At 36.2% G+C, this 19,963-nt stretch overlaps 1 protein-coding gene across 5 annotated transcripts in view; it reads left to right on the top strand.

The window, feature by feature from the left end:
- The window catches only part of NETO1 (neuropilin and tolloid like 1), a 124,490-nt gene extending 106,177 nt beyond the window's left edge, over positions 1-18,313 (top strand). Inside the window, exons 9-12 of one of the 5 annotated variants that reach the window (XR_014302808.1) lie at positions 1,116-1,674; positions 2,666-2,740; positions 3,462-3,508; positions 3,607-4,876. Coding sequence is in view for 4 of the 5 variants with exons in the window: in XM_082699069.1 (XP_082555195.1) it covers positions 1,116-1,674; positions 2,666-2,726 (620 nt within the window). In the remaining variant the exon portion in view is untranslated. Of the gene's footprint in view, positions 1-1,115; positions 1,675-2,665; positions 2,741-3,461; positions 4,877-16,374 lie in introns of those variants that run through there. The other 4 variants (XM_082699069.1, XM_082699066.1, XM_082699067.1 and 1 more) reach the window with 4 other exon arrangements.
- Positions 18,314-19,963: the final 1,650 nt, after the last annotated feature.

The following is a 19,963-nucleotide window of genomic DNA, read 5'->3' on the forward strand; positions in this document are numbered from 1 at the left end:
TGAGTGAGCTTGGGCAAGGGTGATGGGAGACACATATTCTCAGCCTTCTGCACCTGGTGTAGGGTTTCCATCCTGCCAGTGGGGGCTGGGAGGAAGAATGGAACCCTTGATAACTAAGGATCTTTTGCCTAGAATACAGTACGTACCCACACTATGGATTTGGGGGGCTGGTGAGAGATGCTTGTGGTTTGCTCCACTTGGGGAGGTACTGTAGCTCTAGGTGGGGAGCATTAGGGAGAGGAAGCCCTGTGCTATTGTCTGAAACCTCCCTAAGTAAGCTTCCATCATGGCAAATTGGGGTGGGGGTAGAGAATGGGTTTAAAGGACAGATTCTCACTGTTCTTAAAGAAATTTAGTAAATTTCCCTGAATAAATGTACTTCCATTTGCTGTTTCCATTATGACAATATCCAGAAATGATGATAGATGATAGATAGATAGATATAGGTAAAAATATAGTAAGTATAAATATAGATACAGATTTTTATATATATTTATATATATATAATTATATATGTATAAAATTATACTTTATTTATAATAAGTATAAATATAGATACAGATTTTTGTTTGTTTTCAATTATTTTTACCAGTTGTGGTTGTTTCATTGGGGAAAAGGCCCAGAGATGGAGTCATGCTACCATTCCAGAAGTGTCTGTCAAGAAATTTAATTACCTTTTGGTATTAGAATATTGGTGTTATTGTGAGTTCAGTTATTTAAGTCAGGAATAAATTCAAAACAATATAGGTAGAGTCGTGTTCCCACTAGTCGAGTTTGGATGTTTTCTTATACCTATAAAGAGAAAAATAATTTACTGCTTTTAACATTACTAATTTATTTCCAAATGTCTTGATAAAGACCTTATAAGAACTTTTTCAAACGTATGTTGAAAGTAAGGATGCTGGGCAATGGGAGGTCTATCTCTAAGTTTAGAAGATAGGACCATTGTGAAAAGGGAAGCTTCTTGTTTATTTTTAAAGATTTGCTCATGTTACTTTAAGCCTGTACAAATTCTTGGCTCAGTGTACACCTTTTTATGTGCTCTGACTACCATATTAATGCATGGTGGATTGTTTCTTGTTTTGTTTGTTGTTTTCACTCTCCTCAACCTGTAGAGAAGAGGAAAACCAGCCTATTGGACCAGCTCACCAACACCAGCGGGACTGTCATTGGCGTGACTTCCTGCATTGTGATCATCCTTATTATCATTTCTGTCATTGTGCAGATCAAACAGCCTCGTAAAAAATATGTCCAAAGGAAATCAGACTTTGACCAGACAGTTTTCCAGGAGGTGTTTGAACCTCCTCATTATGAGTTATGTACTCTAAGAGGGACAGCAGCTACAGCTGACTTTGCAGATGTGGCAGATGACTTTGAAAACTACCATAAACTGCGGAGATCCTCTTCCAAATGCGTTCACGACCATCACTGTGGGTCACAAGTGTCCAGTACGAAAGGCAGCCGCAGTAACCTCAGCACAAGAGATGCTTCTGTCTTGACAGAGATGCCCCCACAGCCCATCAAACCCCTCATCCCGCCCATGAGCAGAAGAAACATCCTTGTCATGAAACACAACTACTCGCAAGATGCTGCAGATGCCTGTGACATTGACGAGATCGAGGAGGTGCCAACGACGAGTCACAGGCTGTCCCGCCACGACAAAGCCGTCCAGCGGTCAGTATCAATAGATTTTTTGATGACACCTAGAACCTGAGGACTGAAATGCCTCCAGAATATTGTGTTCTAGTTGATCTTCTTATTTCAGTTTCTTTTTATAACAATTTAAACCATAGTGTCTCAATTTTTTCCTCTCCCTTTTCCTTTTCAATGCTATCCAGACCCTTCCTAAGTCCTATTTATATACAGAGGTGTTTGTGTGTGAGCACACACAGACCAAAGATATGTCATTTATTTCTACACATATATAGTATTTATTTCTACAAAAATTATGGTTTTAATTTATATTATAAATTTGTATTGCTAATTTGCTGCCACATATTCATGAATTTTGCTTTCATCAATACTTAATATATTTTCAGATATGAAATGCTATTTGGAAATAACTGCCTTACCAAGATGGGTAGCCCATCTTATTAAATAATTTTAATGTAAAAATAACGTATTTTGCAATATGATGTATTATATTTTTTGTATGAAAATGAAAATGCCGAAACCATTTTTTTCCCATATCACATGATACTTACATGACAAATTGCATATAATAGTATGGTATGCTAAAATACTAAACATTTATATTTAAATGTAGAAAAAATAGTAGAAACATTTGATTCACCTTCAACATAAAGATATATTATCAGTATCATATTATTAGCCCTAAAATTGGTAAAAATTTTGGGGATAGAAAACTTAATTAAGGAAAAATATATCTATTTTAAACCCCCAAAACCCGAAATACATATGTCCTGTTTTGCATGTTTACTAGCATTCAGTTTGTTTTATAAATGGACATACTTTCTCAATTCATCATGCATCTTCAAAACCTAAAATATTTTCAGTTGATTTAATATTTTTGCATGCTGATGGAAAAAAATCTATTTCCATAATTTTATGAATTTTTAGGAATGCTTTTAAGTAAATATTTGTATGCATATTTATTTTTTGTGCAAGTATTACTTTGTTGAATGAAATAGCCATAACATTCCAGGTTCTGCCTCATTGGGTCTCTAAGCAAACATGAATCTGAATACAACACAACTAGGGTCTAAAAAGAAAATTCAAGGTAAGCGAATGCCCTTGGTTCCTTCTCCCACCTTGTTGTATTGTTTTGTTTTGTTTTGTTGCAATTGTCTTGTAGATTTTTTTTAGGGAATGTGCTCTTTTTTCATTATCTCTTGAGATAAGTGTTTCATAATACTTCATAATCAGAAATATGCTGGATTCAGTGCTGATGGAGTGATGGCTTTTAGCATACACATCATTAAAATAAATGTTCATATTCTTATCATCAGGCATTGTACTAGAATGTTATTTCAAAAAGGATGTTAAATTAGCAAGTTAAATTTTACATATTTCAAGGTTAAAATTAAAAAATAGTAAATTTTCAAAAAAATCAGAAGAAATGCAAGTTTTTCATAACAAAAACAATGGAATATTGTCTCAATATAACTGAAGTCGACACATGCAGTTGGTATTTTTCTTATTTAATTTGGCAATATTCTACTCAGATTCATACACTAAGTGTTTGGTGGTATTTATACAGTGTGTGCACTCTTTATTTTTGCATGAATATGTAGCTTATGTCATCAAAGTTAAGTGCAGCATGTTATGCCAGATTCTATGATATCAGATTTGAATGCTTAACAGTGTAAATGTTCCATAAATACTAGCTGTCTATGTGTACATCTATTTTGTGATCAAATACCATAAGAGCTTTACTTTTAGCACTTGATAATCTATATCTCTATTAGACTAATTTGTCTCCAATTAAATTTGCTTGACAGCTAAACTCTTCAAAACACTTCAAGCCTATCAACTATTCTTGAATTAGGTGAATGCATTTCCATGCTCTATATTACCTTGATAAATTCATGTATTTGTATGCATTTTTCACTGGGAGAAAATGTTTTAACTGTGTTTTATTTTCAGAGAAGAACTATTTATACAAACATGGGGACTGTGAAACGAAAATTCTCTAGTGAATTGTGAAAAGTGGACATATTTCTAAATTCATTCCACTGCCTTTATCCAAACTTAAGAATTAGAGACATTTGTTATTCCTTCGGCAAGACATCCCCGCTGCACAATGATATGTTCATTTCATAATTTGGTTGCTGGTCACCAAGTGCTCCTTAGTTTTTAAATACATTTTGAGATTTACTGGAAACTTGAAGAAGAAATTAGTTCCTGATTAAGACTATCCCAATTTTTCCTTTTACTCTTAGTTTCACTTTGTTTCTATGTTGTTTTATGTCCTTGTTATATAATTGTACGTTGTGTGACATGTGAACAACACGATTTTGGATGAACTTTGTGTTACATGTACATTGTTTTCATTAGATAGACTGCTTGAGACTAGTGCGTCCCTGAGGGATTTTGAACATGCTACAGTTAAGAAGTGAAAATATGGACCATGGAAGCACCAGCTAGAGGTTTTATGGACTATTAACATCTATTATTGTATTATGATTAAATGCAGCCAAGAGTCATGAGTAAAAATACCAGATTGCAATAAGAAACATCTGATTTTTTTTTTTTAGTCTTTCCCAATTTTCTTTTTGTTTTATATCAAAGGAAGATACTAAGTTTTAGAAAGAGGTTTTGAAATCAGGTAATTTACCACTCAGACCCATCAGTAGAAATGTTTTTTTGATTAAGCACTTAGCAATATGACTGAATTGACAGTTTGAGAAAATACCCTGCATGTCAGTACTGGATATTTGAGTTGGAAAAATATCCTTTTTATTAGACACATTGTAAAAAGCATGCATTCTCGGATACTGCTGTTACGCTTCCATTTCTTTGTGTCATATGCTTGCTACTTGTAACTTTTTATATAAAGATATATAAAAATGTATAATAATTTCCTAACGAGTTAAGAAAAATGTTTTCTTCTATTAGAGCGATAAAAAATGGACTTACATGAGTGCACACTTTATATCAACTCTTTCTACCTGTTAGGCTCCGGGATGTCTTTTAGTATTGAGGCTTACTTCTCTAAATTGTATCTCTCAAATTTTATGACTATGTTCTCCTTTTAGAATAGGACAATCTTTTTAAATGCTTTAAAATCACAGGCCCTTTTAAGAACCAAATTATGGCATTCTGAGTTGTTCTCCTACTCAGGCACACATATAATACCCGAAAGCTTACTAATCATGATGTGTTTAATATAAATAAAGCAAAATCATATAATATATTTAATTGTTGTTGAGTCATATACACACTCTCTAAAGTTTGATTTAATAAATGGGTACTTTTTAAATATTCAATGTGTATTCCTAGAAAATAAATTTTAAAAATCAGAATTACTGTAAATCCGCTTACCAACATCTCCAAAACTGCTGAATTCTATGGAAGTCTGTCCTTCAAATAGTGAAGTAGTCTGGTCTATCACAGTTAAAACTTTGTGACTCAAGCAGGCTTTACAAACCTATAGATGAATTACTTGCATCCATCTCTGTTAGGAATTCAATTTCATATATGCTACAGAAACAAATAAATGGGAAAGAAAATAAAATTTTATGATAGAAACATTAAAGAAATATCATAGCAATTCTGAATAACCTGTATTGAAAAAAATGTCAATATACATAAATAATCACTTCCATGAATGTGATACACTGATGTATAGAAAATATATTGAATGTGATAAAGAAAGATTATTTCTATTGTTTTGCTACCTATTTTGTACACAGTTTATGTCACAATCTAGCCTTTAGTTTTTGACTTGACTGATTTATTTAGTTGCATGCCAACCCTTATGCCCTTTAATTCAAATTTAATGCACCCACAGATTAATTTTGAAGTGGTTAGCCATATTTTATTTTCCCTATTTAGAAATCTTCATAGGACCACTTACAATTTGAATGAATAATCTCAGAAAAGTACGATATTCATGTCAAGACTTATTTATACAGCAAAAATGGAAAATAAATTAAGTGAACCACTTGACTCTTCACTTGCCTATAGCTGTCCACAGGCAGTTCTCCCTAAATATGCAGAAGGCTCCTGATCTGCTGGTTCAATGCTTAAAGATATTTGCACCAGAAATCCACTCATCAACAACCAAAAATCCAACCACACTAAGTAAAATGACAAAGATGGATTTCTTGTGTATATTTAGTACACAACAGCTCCATGGGAAAACAAAAATATTTCAAGTGAAGACTAGACTAGGTCTCCTCAGTGGTCATACCAAAAAAAAAAAAAAAGAAAGAAAGAAAGAAAGAAAGAAAGAAAGAAAGAAAGAAAAGAAACTTAACTTAACAATGGTCATTGATGAATCATAAGAGAAGGTAGTGACGACATGAATCATGAATGCAGGGACCTGGGGCTCCCTGTTGGCCCTTGATGTAACTCTAGATGCTAGATCTGGGAAACACGGGAGTCCATGATGCCTGGGAAGTCCCTGGAGGAGGCTCTTTAAAAGCCAGGACTGACATTTATCCATATATTATAAATTCCTATTGACTGGCACACCAGATCTTAGACCTAAATATCAAACTTTGGTTTAGATTCAAATAGGGAGACACACTGTGGTTAAGGAAAGAGGTGTTTTAAGACATTCAAATGTTTCAAGATATTTCAAATCAAGTTATTTTAATAAATAATGATATTTTTTGATAAAGTGTATTCAAATATGACTTACACAAGTGCTTTATTAATTCCACAAGATGTTCTAAAAGCATAGTTACACATGTTAGTTAATTTGAAAATAGCTGTTTTCCTTTTATTTCTTTATTTTTGAATTCACTTTCAAAAACTGGAAGACATATCATGAGTCTGTGCAACACCTGTGAAACCCTGCTTTGAGCCTCTTCCATTTGTCCAAGTGCATTTCGATTGCCTAATTCAAGATTGATGTGCTGATTTGGAAATGCGATTTTTTTGTACCCGATTTTATATACATGCACTTTCTATGAATCATATTTCAAAATAGAGATATGTGATGTTGATCTTCCCTAATTCACTTTCATTTGGTCAGATAATTAAATGTGGCTATAACTGTAACTGGAAATGAGTGTTTTTGGACTTTTAAAGGAGAACAATCCACTTTGTGGAAATGCTGGCATTTATGTTTTGCATAACTTTTTTCCACTAAAAATATATCAATCGGTCTGACTCTATAAACTGTTATTCCTAGTGTTTAATAAAGTTAGGTCTTTGACAAAAACTGAATGAATATTCACGTAAGCTGTTGCATCAACGTCTTTGTTTTTCCCCTTAGGAATTTGGTTTTTCCTCAAATTTGGTAGCTTAAAAAAAATCCCGTGAATGGATTTTCCTCAGCCTCTGAATATCATAATAAATGGCAAAATATGATATTGGTTCCTGTTACCTTAATTAAAGTAATGGCAAATAACTTATTTATGTATTAGTGGCAAAATACATAATAGAATTTTATCTTATTATGAAGTTTGTATATTTCAATGATGAAAATGATTCCTGTCAGATTCCAGCTCTTGAGGGAGGTTAGGTAAATAAAACCTGTAAAATTCTCTGAATCCTGAATGTATATGATTTGAGGAGTGAGTTTCAGTTTTTTCCAATTTCTCTGAACTGAGCTAGTTTTGATGTCATGTCTACTTATGATTCTTTCTTCCTTTTGTTTGTTTCTATCTGTCACACAATGGCACAGAGAGCTCAGCCAACAAAATGTTAAATAGATGAAGAATAGAAGTATCTATTCTTCTATAGAAGAACTTGGCCTTGAATTTATTATAATTCTCTTATCCATTTAATTAATATTTCCCATTCTTCTCCTAAAGGTTGAAAAAAAGTAGCAAAGCAAACAATATTGTAAAAATAGCAGAGATGCATTTTTATAAATAATCTTGTTCCATAAATCTGAGGCCCTATGTTAACATAGATTTATCATGATTCATTTTATTAATGAGTTGTTTAAATCATACTGCAAATTTCTTTAACCTTAACTTTATTTGACTCACTCAAATAAATCCAACAGTGTCATAGAAATACCAATGTGGGTGACCAATGTCAGACGCTCTTCTTACCTCATCAATTTTTTATCAATTCTTAACACCTCAATACAATTTTTTATTGTAGCCTCTGGTTCTGTAATTCCTTGTGCATTATTTAAAAAGCAAATGCCCTCTTAACATGCCTTTAATTCCTCAGAGTTAGGAATAATAAACTCTACCTGCTTCAGACATATGTCATTTATGAGTGTCTAGGGTTGGTTTTCAGAAAATTGTTTATACAATTATGTAATTAAACCACTGTTTTATATTCCTAGTAATTATGCAATTCAGTATATGCTGCTTTGTCCCTAACTTCTACCGCCTCTCCAAAGTCTGAGCTATGCCATTTTACATTGGTCAATTATTTGAAAAGTTATTTTTTTGTTCTCCAAACAGTCACAGATGTAGCCAAAAAACATAACAGTGAGCAGAAAACACAATGTTTAAATTTTTTAAAAGAAAACATTTCTATTATGCCATATTATGAAATTTGTACTTTTTTGTCACTTTCTCATGAGTTAAGTTTAATAGCATAGCCAGTCTTTTGATCCTGTACAGTCTATATACTGAGATTCTGCCTAAGTGATTTGGGGATGAAAAAAAAAAAAAAGAGGCAGCAGTCTGTTGGGGAACATGATTATGGAGTTTCATAAAAGGAAGCGTGTTTAGAGGAGCTAAATCAGAAAAATGAAACCCAAAATTATTTGCCAAGTTTTTCACCTTTAAAAGCTAATTAGCTATCACCTTCATAATTTTGAATGGAAGATAAAATATATTCAATTGTCAAGAGAATGCAACACAGATGATTTTTCTAAGATTTTATTTATTTACTTGAGAGAGGGAGAAAGAGAGAGCGTGAACATGAGCAAGCAGCAGGAGGGGCAGAAGGAAGGGGAGAGAAGGAATCCCAGGCGGATTCTGAGCTGAGCAACGTGGGGCTGGATTTCAGGACCCTGAGCTCACGACCTGAGTGGAAACCAAGAGTCAGCCATCTAAGGGACAGAGCCACCCAGGTACCCACCTCTCCCCGATGATTTCTCATAGTAAAGAAGTTGGTAGCAGAAAAATGGGATGCAAACATCTTCTCAAGGGGATCGAGAAAGGCTTAATGAATAGCCGTCCTGTTAAGCAGATCTTGAAATTTGGAGACCATCAAATAATGGGCCAAGGAAGTATTTTCACCTAGAGAAATTGGAGCAGGGAGTAGTTGGGAGGCCGCATGTTTATTTCAGTTAGCTGGAGCGTAGGAGTAGACAAAAGGAGAAATAGTAAATATAGTTGACAGAGTAGGTTGGCATTTGCATCATGATTTCTGAGTGCACGTAGTTTCATCTAAAGAGGTTCATATTTTATTACAAGGAGAATATTTTAATGCTTCTTAGCATATATGGTTTATGAATTATACTTTAAGTCACATCCTCTGATAGCAGTATGCTTGCTCAATTGAGTGAGACTAGAATAATTAAAGGAAATTAAAGCAATACAAAGGCAAAACATTAAAAAAGAATAGCTGATTGTTAGATATCCAGAAATATCTGTTTTGCTTTTGTTTATTTTCTGCCATATTTTTTTAACTCTCAAGATTATGATTAACTCACTAACCAACCCATTGAGCCCTATGTGCTAAATACCGTATGGAGGGTTTCAAATCAAGTGTTCTGTTGGTCCTGTTAGCAGTCCTAACACTACTAATAACAATACTTGTTGTTACGGTTGTTGTTTTTCTGTTGTACATATGAGGAAATTGAAGAGAGTTTTCTATTAACTTTTCCAAGATTCCATGATGGTAAATCCGGCACCAACCCTAATGATTAATGCTAGAATCAACCAACAGTCTTCACCCATGTGCTTATGGCTCTCTAATGGTCAACATGGCACTAGTTCATATCCATAGAAACCCCATAGTTTTGTGTTTTCTCATCTGCAAAAATATGTATTATAGCAGCTTCTCTCTACCCTGTAGCACTTAAGGGTCAAATAATGCATTGGAGGATATTTTTATATCCTATAATACATTATAAATACGTAGTTTTCCCTAAGTCATGTGTAAACTTCATTTATTGCCGACGTGGAGCAGTACATCATCTATAATGAGCAGTGATGAAGAATGATTCCAGCCTTCTTGTCTTCACAGTGAAATGACGGACTCCCAGAACCCACTGATTGTTATTCACTGGAATGGTGTTTTCTCTGATGTTCACTTTGTTACGTTATTTTATTGAGTTCTGAAGTGACCCCAAAAGCCCTAGACATAAGTATTTACTGAAATACCAACACTTGAAAGAAAATCCTGTTTTCAATCCCAGCCAATTGCTCAATAGACATTTGCATGATATAAATAGTGGATAAGCAAGCATGTAGACAGTTACATAGAAGATTGCACTCTCCAAGCCACAATTATGATATAAAATGTGGTATAATGCACTAAAAATAATGTGTCCTTTTTGAACAGGAAAAATTCAAACTCAAACTTTAGGTTCACTTCATACTACTTATGTGCTCTTAAAAAAAGCTGTTCACAGTGCACAGTCAATGTGGGTCTATTAAATGAGCAGATGAGTAGAAAAATTACATTTAAGAAGTAACTAAATTTCTTTATTTGACACAGAAACACTGTCCTGACCTGACACCCGCCCATATATCTAGCCCTTCCTTCTAGAACTTATAGAACTAAGCTGGATTCTAAAGGAAGCCTGAAAAAGTATTGTTTTATAACTGGTATGATAGGTATTCTAGCTTAAAACAAAAAACAAAAAACAGCAGGTTGTGGTTTCCAAACAAGCACACACAGGATACAAACGAACAAACAGCAATGGTAAGTTTTGAAACACAAAAACTTAGAATAACATTTAAATAGAATCTCTTGAAGTAGCAATACTCATGGATCAATTGATCCGTATCAATTCAGTATACTTAGGAACCTTGGGTGGTTCATGATTTTTAACTTCTCACATATGCTAACTATAGAAATGGAAGTGTCTTTTCAAAAATATCACTCTTTAAAATGCAGTTTTTCCAAGCGGCTCATCATTGTTAAGATGTATCCTATGAACACATTTTCCTATAATATATCACCCAACTTTCTGAAAGGACTGTCTGTGTGTTTAAAATGATTCTGTCATTAATTGATAATAAAGTATTTTATAAAATGTTAGTGCAGTTGGGAGAAAACACTCTCTACTCCCTTATAGCCAAGCTTTTTCTCCCATTGACAATGAGACTTATAAAATAGGGAGGTATTTTCTGACCAGACGCTTATCCTTTTGTCTCTTGTAAATGCGTATCATTTATTGAAGGACTGTGTCTGTTGGTGAGATAAACTATCTCACCTTCAATTGACGGCTCTGGATGACCAGGCCTGGGAACTGCAAGCCGGTCATTTCCTTGCTAGCTGGTCCCTGCTCAGATCTCCTAACAGGGCAGTAGAGGAAGATGGAGTCAGCTGAGGACCTCAGAGACTTACTTGCTGTTTGCTTCTGTCCCTGTAACATCATCCAAGCATCCTCGCTTGGGTTCAACAGCAGCCTCAGCCTCTTTTGGCACCTGGAGACCATGCCTCCTAGCATCCCTCAAAGGTATCTGCAGAACCAGGCCTGCTCTCCTCAAACCGCTGAGCCCTGCCTCCAGGACACCTTCTAGGTTCTGGATTATGAAAAACCTCATTCTGTTCCCATTGTTTCCTGAGCCTGACGGCTGGTCAGCCTTCACATACCTTATGATCCTTATCCTCTGTTTGTTTTCCTGGCCTTCCAACCTTCGCAACAGATTCCTTTCAACACACACCCTCTCGATGTATCTGGTACGTTTTGTTTTTCACTGGCTGGAGGATTCTGATGGGTTTTACCTGGCATTCTTATCCAAGAGCATTTTGAAATTTTTTCCTGAAGAGTCTTTTGCTTACCTTATGAAACTTTGCCTAGTTAAATTTAATATGCTGGCTAAATTATTTCTGAAATATTTCTTCTATAGCATGAACTATTAAAATGTATGTGACTATAATGTGTATGTTGGTAATGAACAGGTGTTCTTTTTCATGGGGTGGGTATTTTTCATGCCTTGTTGGGACTTACAAGGGAGGGGGGAGAGATATCATTTGTGGTGATAGGACTTTGAGATTAAAATCATCATGGATCCTCTTTCTAATTTATATTCCTGATCTAGGCAGGCTCCAGGCAATTTCTTAATTCATTTATGTGCACTGTAATCGATTTTTGTGAGTCTTTAAATTTTACTTTATTCTTCAGGAATAAAGTTTTTGTCAAAATGATTGGACAGTTTTGGTCTGCTGATGCCTTCAGGAGCCTAGAGATCCTGCTCTTGTCTATTAGAAGTTTCAGAGCATTTCCTAGGGGCTAATAACTTAAATTTGAACTAATCAGCCACAGAGCTTGGCAAGTTAAAATTTTATAACTTCAGTTTTTCACAGGGAATGCCTTCGGATCTAATCACCTGGTGGTGAGAATTTTAATCCCTCTAAGTCAACCACCATCAAACTTTAATCTCAAGGGAACAGGAAGACATCGACATCTGGCTGATAGGTGAACTGACTAATTTTGACTCAGTCTGTGGTCTATTTAAATTGTGATTTTCTGCAGTTTGTGATTATACAGAGGGAAAAGATCCATTTTTCTGGTTTAATCAGATGAAACCATAGCTTGTTATGATAAACTCATTTCATACAAGAAATATTCTTGACACTACTTAAATTTAGACTTTTCCCAGAACACTCACATGTATCTATCCCTGTTGTCCTAGTAAATCTAGCAAATGTAGCCATTTCTGAAAGCGCAGAAAGAACAGACTTTATCTCGACAGAGCTTTAACCAGCAAAACAGTAGCTCTGCACTGAAGTGTTAGGAATACGTAACCACTGCTGAGTGTGCAGTGTCTGTGAGATACTGTTCTGAGCATTTTACAGGTGTTCACACAGTTAGTTCTCACAACAACCTTACAAGGTCATTATTATTAGTTTTATTTTACAAATGAGAAAAAAAGAGTTCCAAAGATATTAAATATCATTTCCAAAATCATGTCACTAGTACATGGTAAGGTCTGGATTTAAACATTGAAAGTCTGGATGGATATGGAACCTATCGTCCTTTTTTTAGATTTTATTTATTTTTATTTTTATTTATTTAATTGAGAGAGCACACACAAGCGAAGAGGAGCAGAGGGAAGGGGAGAAGCAGGCTCCCCACCAAACAAGGAGCCCAATGCGGGGCTCCATCCCAGGACCCTGGGATCATGACCTGAGCCAAAGGCAGATGCTTAACCCACTGAGCCACCCGGGCGCCTGTGGAATCTATAGTCTTGAACTGTGAATTAAATTGCTTCTCACTGATTCTCCACTTGTTGATTTTAATGAGTAGGAAGAAAGATATTAGTTACTGATTTAAATCCACTCTTTCTAACCTCGGTGAGTACTGAGACAGGAGAGACAAGGATCAGACGATAGACATAACAGTGAATTCTCCTTAAACGCATGTTTAGGGATTCCCGTGGAGATACTGGAGAAGAATAATGGAGGATCTTCATCTACAATTTTAGCATGATGGATCTGGTCGGTCTAGGTTGCTTATGGTAAATGAATTTAGAATTTATGGATTTATGTATGGCACAAGACCTGCTGAAATCGGTTGGGAGTCAGCATATCACTATCTTAGTAATGCTTCATAACTAAAATATGTTTGTGTAAGCGATGCCCTACATGTGTGCCTTAGACAGTTCCCATACATACACTGTGTTAAGGTTCTCCTGCTACCTAATAAAGGACCTAGTAAGTTCAATTTTTACAACCATATTCCACACACATCACATTTAACTCAAAAGTACCTGTAGTCTTTGAATTATTGGTAAAATCAGATTCTCTGTGAGATTTGTGATTTTTGTAAGTCTGACTCTTTTTGCTTTCTTAAGGAATTTGGAAAATCTCTTTTGGAACTCAAGAAGTTCAGCGCCAAAGCTGTGCGCTCCTTTGGCTTGTGTTGGTGGTTATCACCAACTCTGTGAAATCATTCAATAAACACACCACAGTTCCTCAGTAAATATTCACTGCATCCATACTAGGTGCACAGAACCATTTTAGTCACAAAATGGATGAAAAGATTCACTTTTGTCTCTCATAAACTAAAGAACAAGGGGAAGCAATAACAATAAAAATCCTATGGCATGTTGTAAATTTACCTTGACCAAAAAAAAAAAAAAATAGTAATAAGGCTATTAAGAGATGGAAGTGTTGAGATACAGAATTGGCATGTCATGTGGAAATGGCAACATCTCTGGGAATGTGATTTTTGACCACAATCTTAATGGACTAAAGTAGTGAGACTCGTCCATCTCTGAGAGAAGAGGTTTTCTGGCCGAAAGAGTGTGCTGGGTGTGCCTGCGAGGACACTGTGGTGGGGACCGAGAAGGAGAGTGGACAGTAGGAAGCAATGAAGGGGGTGGCTGGGACAGAGAGCAGGTAGGGGTAATGAAGCAAAGCTTGCAAATAGAGAGTTTGTTTGGGCTGAAATGGGAAGTCACCAGAGGGTTTTGTCAGAACGCTGGCACGTTGTGGCTCTGCTTTTCCTGGTCTGCTCTGGCTGTTGTGCTGAGAGGAGTCGGAAAGGAGTCGGGGGGACGTCAGTGAGAACCGGAGGAAATCCAGGGGCGCAGCTGAGAGATGAAGCAAGTGCGGCGCATCTGCCGAGGTGCGGTCAGGCAAACCAGAGCCACTGTACATAGTCAAGGCATTAAAACATATACAGGAGTTAAGGGCTTCAATAACCTTTGGAAAACCTGAGGAACAAAGGTCAGAGAAGCTTCACTGAAGCTCTTAACCCGATGAAACCTGAAGATTCTGCAATTCTCAAGACTCTCTGGGAAGCGCCACAGAACTATTTGAATCTAATGAAGTCGAGTGGGGAGAGTCGTTCTAAAGGACGCGCCTGCACATATGTGCACATCGTACATGCATTTGGCTGTGTGTGCTTTGGAGGATAAGGGCCGCCGATCTCCTCCACCGGTGGAACCTCACACAAGTGCTCATCACTGACAAATGCTATTCTTCATTTGTACTTTCTAAAATTCCTGAAACCAGAATTATTACCTTTTGTAGTATTGTTTTCAAAGTAATTTCCTTTTCATATGTCATTCATTATTCAATGGCCTGGTAGAGGAAGATAAATACAGTATGGTCACATTCTGTCTTCTGGAAGCCGGAGTTCACTGAACGGATTTCATTATTTAAAAAAGTACCTTGTTGTTTTCATAGCTTCCTTTCCTACTAGTGTACTAACTTTCTGAGGAAAGTAGAAACTCTTTTCATTTTTGTATCCCCAGAATAGCACCTTCCGGCAATATCCTGGATTCCCCATAAATACTTTTTGGTTGAATGAAAAACTTTTCCGTAATAAAAGGAATCATCATAGGGCAAACTGAGTGCCAACACACTGAAACAATCAGTATGGACCAGGTGTGGAGAGGTAGAAACTAAAATGTGTGAATCATTTTATGATTCATGACAAAATTATGATTCTAACTTGAGTGAATTTGTGAAGGTGTAGAAAATAAATGTGAAGAGCAGACAACTATAAGAAGCAAGGTTTTAAAAAAAGAAGTTATACGAGGCACCGTGAGGCTTGAAACATCTGTGGATTATTTTGAGTATACCATTTCTTTTTTTTCTATTATTATTATTATTTAATCAAGGGAATCTTTCAACTGTTCATGATGGACTTGGGAAGAAAAGATTAGAGATTTATACTCTCAAGGCTTACCAAGTATAATGGAATCGATACATTTGTATTTCTTTCAGATACAATTACACTTTTGTTGCAATACTTTGTAAATAAGACAGTTCCATCTTCTTGTCAAGTTCTGAAAGGATATATCTGAGGACTATCCAAGAAAACATTTTGTAAATTGTGCTTATTTAAAACAAAAACAAACAAACAACAACAACAAAAAAAACAGCCATGCAATAACAACAAAACCCTTTTAGAAACAGACTTGATGCTGTTGCTTTCCATGGAGCCCTCTCGCTTTACCTGATGGTCCTGGGCAGGTTAGAACAAGGCAGAAGCTGGAGCTCAGTCACAGTAAAGGCAAGCAACACACACATCTGTTAAGAGAGTCTGGTTTTCAACAGGAGACACTTAGTTTTCTCATGTCTTAGAGTAAGCATTCATCATGAACATGACAAGTTGCTACGAGTAAGATAAGGTTAGCTGTAAAGAAGATTCTTGGACACACATTGTTTTATTTAATTGTATCCTGACTGTCATTCTGGAGGAAGACATTATTACATTCTTCACTTTACAGGTAAGTAAACTGAATCTTACAAGAAGTCAGCTGATATATCTAGTTAACAGAACCAATAAATGGAGGGACTCCCAGACTCTAATCTAAGATTCCTATTGACACACTCACTTGCTACCAAAGTACTAATTTCATATACTGAGCCCCAGGGATGTGCTAATCCTTGATATACATTTTCCAATTCAACCCTTGGAACCACATTGCTGGGGGGTATGAGTCGCCCCGTGCTTTTTCTGAGGAGATTGGTGCTCAGTGATGTTCAACGATCAATGCCAAAGAAAGAATTTGTAACCATTTGGAGGGTCAAAGCAAAGCAAAACAAACAAACCAAACAATCACATGCATGCATCCTCATATCTATGAAAACTATTTCCCCCACATCAGTAGTTATTTATTTGGTTTCTCTTTATAGGAATAATGTTGGATTGTCTGTTTTTAATGAAGCACCACCAACACTCTCTACTAGGACTGCAGACTAGCTTTGAAAGTGTCCCTGCCCTCTCTGGCTCTGAGTTGGAATTTGTCAATGAGAGGAAAATCACAAAAGATTTGGAAGGGAAGACAGAGTGGAAGTCATTCTCCTTGGGAGGTCGCAGAGGGCAGAGGCAGCAGCTCCTTGAGCACATCTGTGCGTTCCCAGTTCTCCATCACAGTGACTGGATGTGGAGACTCCAGCAATCTCCAAGAGCTCTAGCTTTTCTCCCATCCCTGAGCTTCGATCCTCAGTCCTCAGGGACCACTTCTCCAATCCTTGGGAAGCTGCCCTTCCAGACTTTTACTAGCCATGTCCCCTCATACCTGTGGGATCACCAACTCCCATGCTAAATTCCTCATTCTTATAATGCTATAGAAATTCTATTTTCCTGACTGAACCCAGACCAATATAGGTGGAAGATTTGTCTTGTGGCCTAATCCAAATTGTGTTATTTCCAGTAAAGGTGCAGTGATTCTTGGCCATTGGGTGGAACACAGTGGAAATTTAAAAAAATATATATGTATATTGCAATAAATTCTCTTAATTCTACCCAGTTGACTCTGGAAGGGAGAGAATGATAGAAGGCATCAGAGAAATAATTAACATGAGCAAATAAGCCTGTGGCAGTGATGAGGTGAATGTTTATCCTATTGCTTTCACTGGTCAAATAGTGCCATTAAGAAAACATGAATGGCATGTGTTAGCTTTGATGTGAAGGGGATTGCACACACACACGGACGAATGGATTTTGACATTGGACAAGCAAAAATAGGAACAGTATTCTCAGTATCTAGAAATGAGACTAAGGATTTAATATGTTGATAATGATATTGGCATATTCTATATATTGACTATATTTTTAAAAGTCTGTACTCTAGAAAATGTATTTTACTTTTTATTATCAATATGGTTACCATTTGTTGAGTCTATACAAAGTTTGAGCCCATTGAATTTATAAGAAATTACATATATTTTTTGTGATAAGTAATGGAACACAAACATATGGAAATAACATTTTCAGGTAAGTCTATGTTTTAAAAGCCTAGGTTTTTAAATCATAGATTATAAGACCTTAAATGTAAGTTCTTACTACATGCTGAGGGACAGCATATTAAACTATATGTGGTGGGAAAACAGCAGCTTCTTGGGTGCAGAGTGTACAAACCTAAAACAAAATGATGGTACTGTCACTGGTGCTGTCATAAAGATTAATGCAGAGGATGCCCTTTGAAAACGAAAGCTGCTATTAAATGTTCATGATGAGATTCGGCCCCATCTATCAATACCCACTAAATAAAGATTAACAGCCTTCTGTCTATTACAGATGTTACTTCTTCTGTCTGTGCCTCTGAGAGATGAAAGAATCTTTATCCATAATACTGCTGCAAATTTATTATTGAATAAAATGACTATTAAATACATTGTTTGTATACACAAATATATTATTTGACTCTTAATAATCTGATCCAAACAGTTGTACACTATGCTGCCGGTCTGTGACTAAAACAGATTATAGACAACATTCTGTCAGATGCAAGTGAATACTGATTTTTAAATTCAAAATATGATTTATTGGGAATAATACTTCCAAAATAGCATGATGAAGAACTAGGAGACGATATGGTAATGTGTAGGGAGTCTTTGCCACAGTGCCACACGGAATGTATCTAGAGCCAATTCCCAATTCAGAATGTCGCTTACAGTGACAACAAAGGCATCTGGCTTCTGCCTCTCTCGCTTGAAATATGAGCACTCTTGCAGTCATCACGAATGACAATGAGTTACGCAAACGTCCGGAAGGAGACTTACCTTGCAGTGTTTGCCTTCACATACATTCAACAACATCATGTGAAGTTTTAATGTATAAATGTAAAGAATAAAAGAATTGTTTCAGAAAAAAAAAATCATTCTAGTGTTCTTGCGAGTCTCCTGTCTTGGTTACTGGATTTTACAGCTTCTGTAATAGCAACGTTCCCTGTTTGACCTTCGTTTTGGCTGAAACACCGTTTGTCACTAATCTGAGTACCGGCATTCCTGTATCCCTGTTGGGTGGTGCTTCCTTGTGTTCTGCACCCCACCTCCCCACTGAGATAAATATTACTCCAGTGGACCAACAATTAGTATAGGAAATAGTCATCCCTCTAGATGGAAAACTTCATGGGGAGCAGGTGCTCTGTGTTGTTTGTTTCAATTACCTCTCTATATCCCATATTCAGTATAGCTCCTGGAACATCGCAGGCTATCAATGCATATCTCATGAATGAATGTGTAAATAACTCAGATAAAATATTTTTTAAATAATGATTTTTTCTTTCCTTACTTCCTTCCTCTCTCCCCTTCTCTCTTCCTCTCTCACTTTTTGCTTGCTTTCTTTCTTTCTTTCTTTCTTTCTTTCTTTCTTTCTTTCTTTCTTTCTTTCTTCTTTTTCATTTCAAGGGGTCTTAGAGCTTCTAGCACTAGGACATTTGTCTCCTATAATAGTCATCTCGGCAGCACTAAGATATGACACATGAACTCAATGATCACGCCAATAAACATTTATTTCTTATTCTCTTTTCATGTCAGAGACAGTGGTTGGCTCCTCTAGCACTGTTCCCCATGTTTCTCATTCCAGAAGCTGGTCTGGAGGGAATGCTTTCATTGAGGACATGCGATTCTCATTGGGTAGAAAAAAACAAGAGAGCTGGAAGACATTCCAGTGATATTTCTGCGGTTCTGTTTGGTCTTGGTTTATGGTACGTTTGCTACATTTGCCACTGGCCAAACTTGTGACATGACCAGACAGGGAATCAGTGGGGAGGAATATAAAATGTCTTACAAAGAAAAGGGGAGCAAGTCACTGGAGACAGTAATGCAATCCACCTCAACTCTCTATAAAATTTCTCCTGTAAAGTAAGTATGTTTTAGAAAATAACCCCCATTTTAAGTATGACTTTCAAGGACCAGCATTTGTTATTCAAAATGTTTAATTAAAATAATAGAAATTAGAAAGGACTTAGGTATCAAACACACGAATTTGAGCTTTACAATGAACATATCTGTGATGTTGATAAGTTTCAGTTACCTGCCCTATCTGCATCTTAGTGTCAGGATATGAAAAATTGAACTAAAATAACTACCTTATAAAGTTTACATGCAGATTATAAAATAACATGTAAAAAGAATTCTGAGGACAGCTCCAGACTTAGAGCAGCACCTACCCCCTCTTTTCCTTTGTCTGAATCATCTTCATGCTGGGATAAACCCTTAGCTTCACTGCTTTGCCCCGTACCTGTTGGGTCCCTGAAATCTACCGTCCTTGGCACTATACACCTAAGGCACTTAACATCAACTGGCTTTGATACTGAAAGCTGGGGATTTGTTCTCCACCTCTAGGTTTTGGGGTTCAGCTGGCTTCTATAGCTACCCTCAGGCAATATATTCTCCCAAACTACAGGATTTGGTATAAATAAATGAGTGGTTTTGTTTTTCCTTCTTAAATCTAGAGATCTGCTAGGTCATTGTCATCCCTTCCACGCTTTCCTCT

Source organism: Mustela nivalis (assembly GCF_964662115.1).
Source record: "Mustela nivalis genome assembly, chromosome: 14".
In the NCBI taxonomy this organism is placed as follows: domain Eukaryota; kingdom Metazoa; phylum Chordata; class Mammalia; order Carnivora; family Mustelidae; genus Mustela; species Mustela nivalis.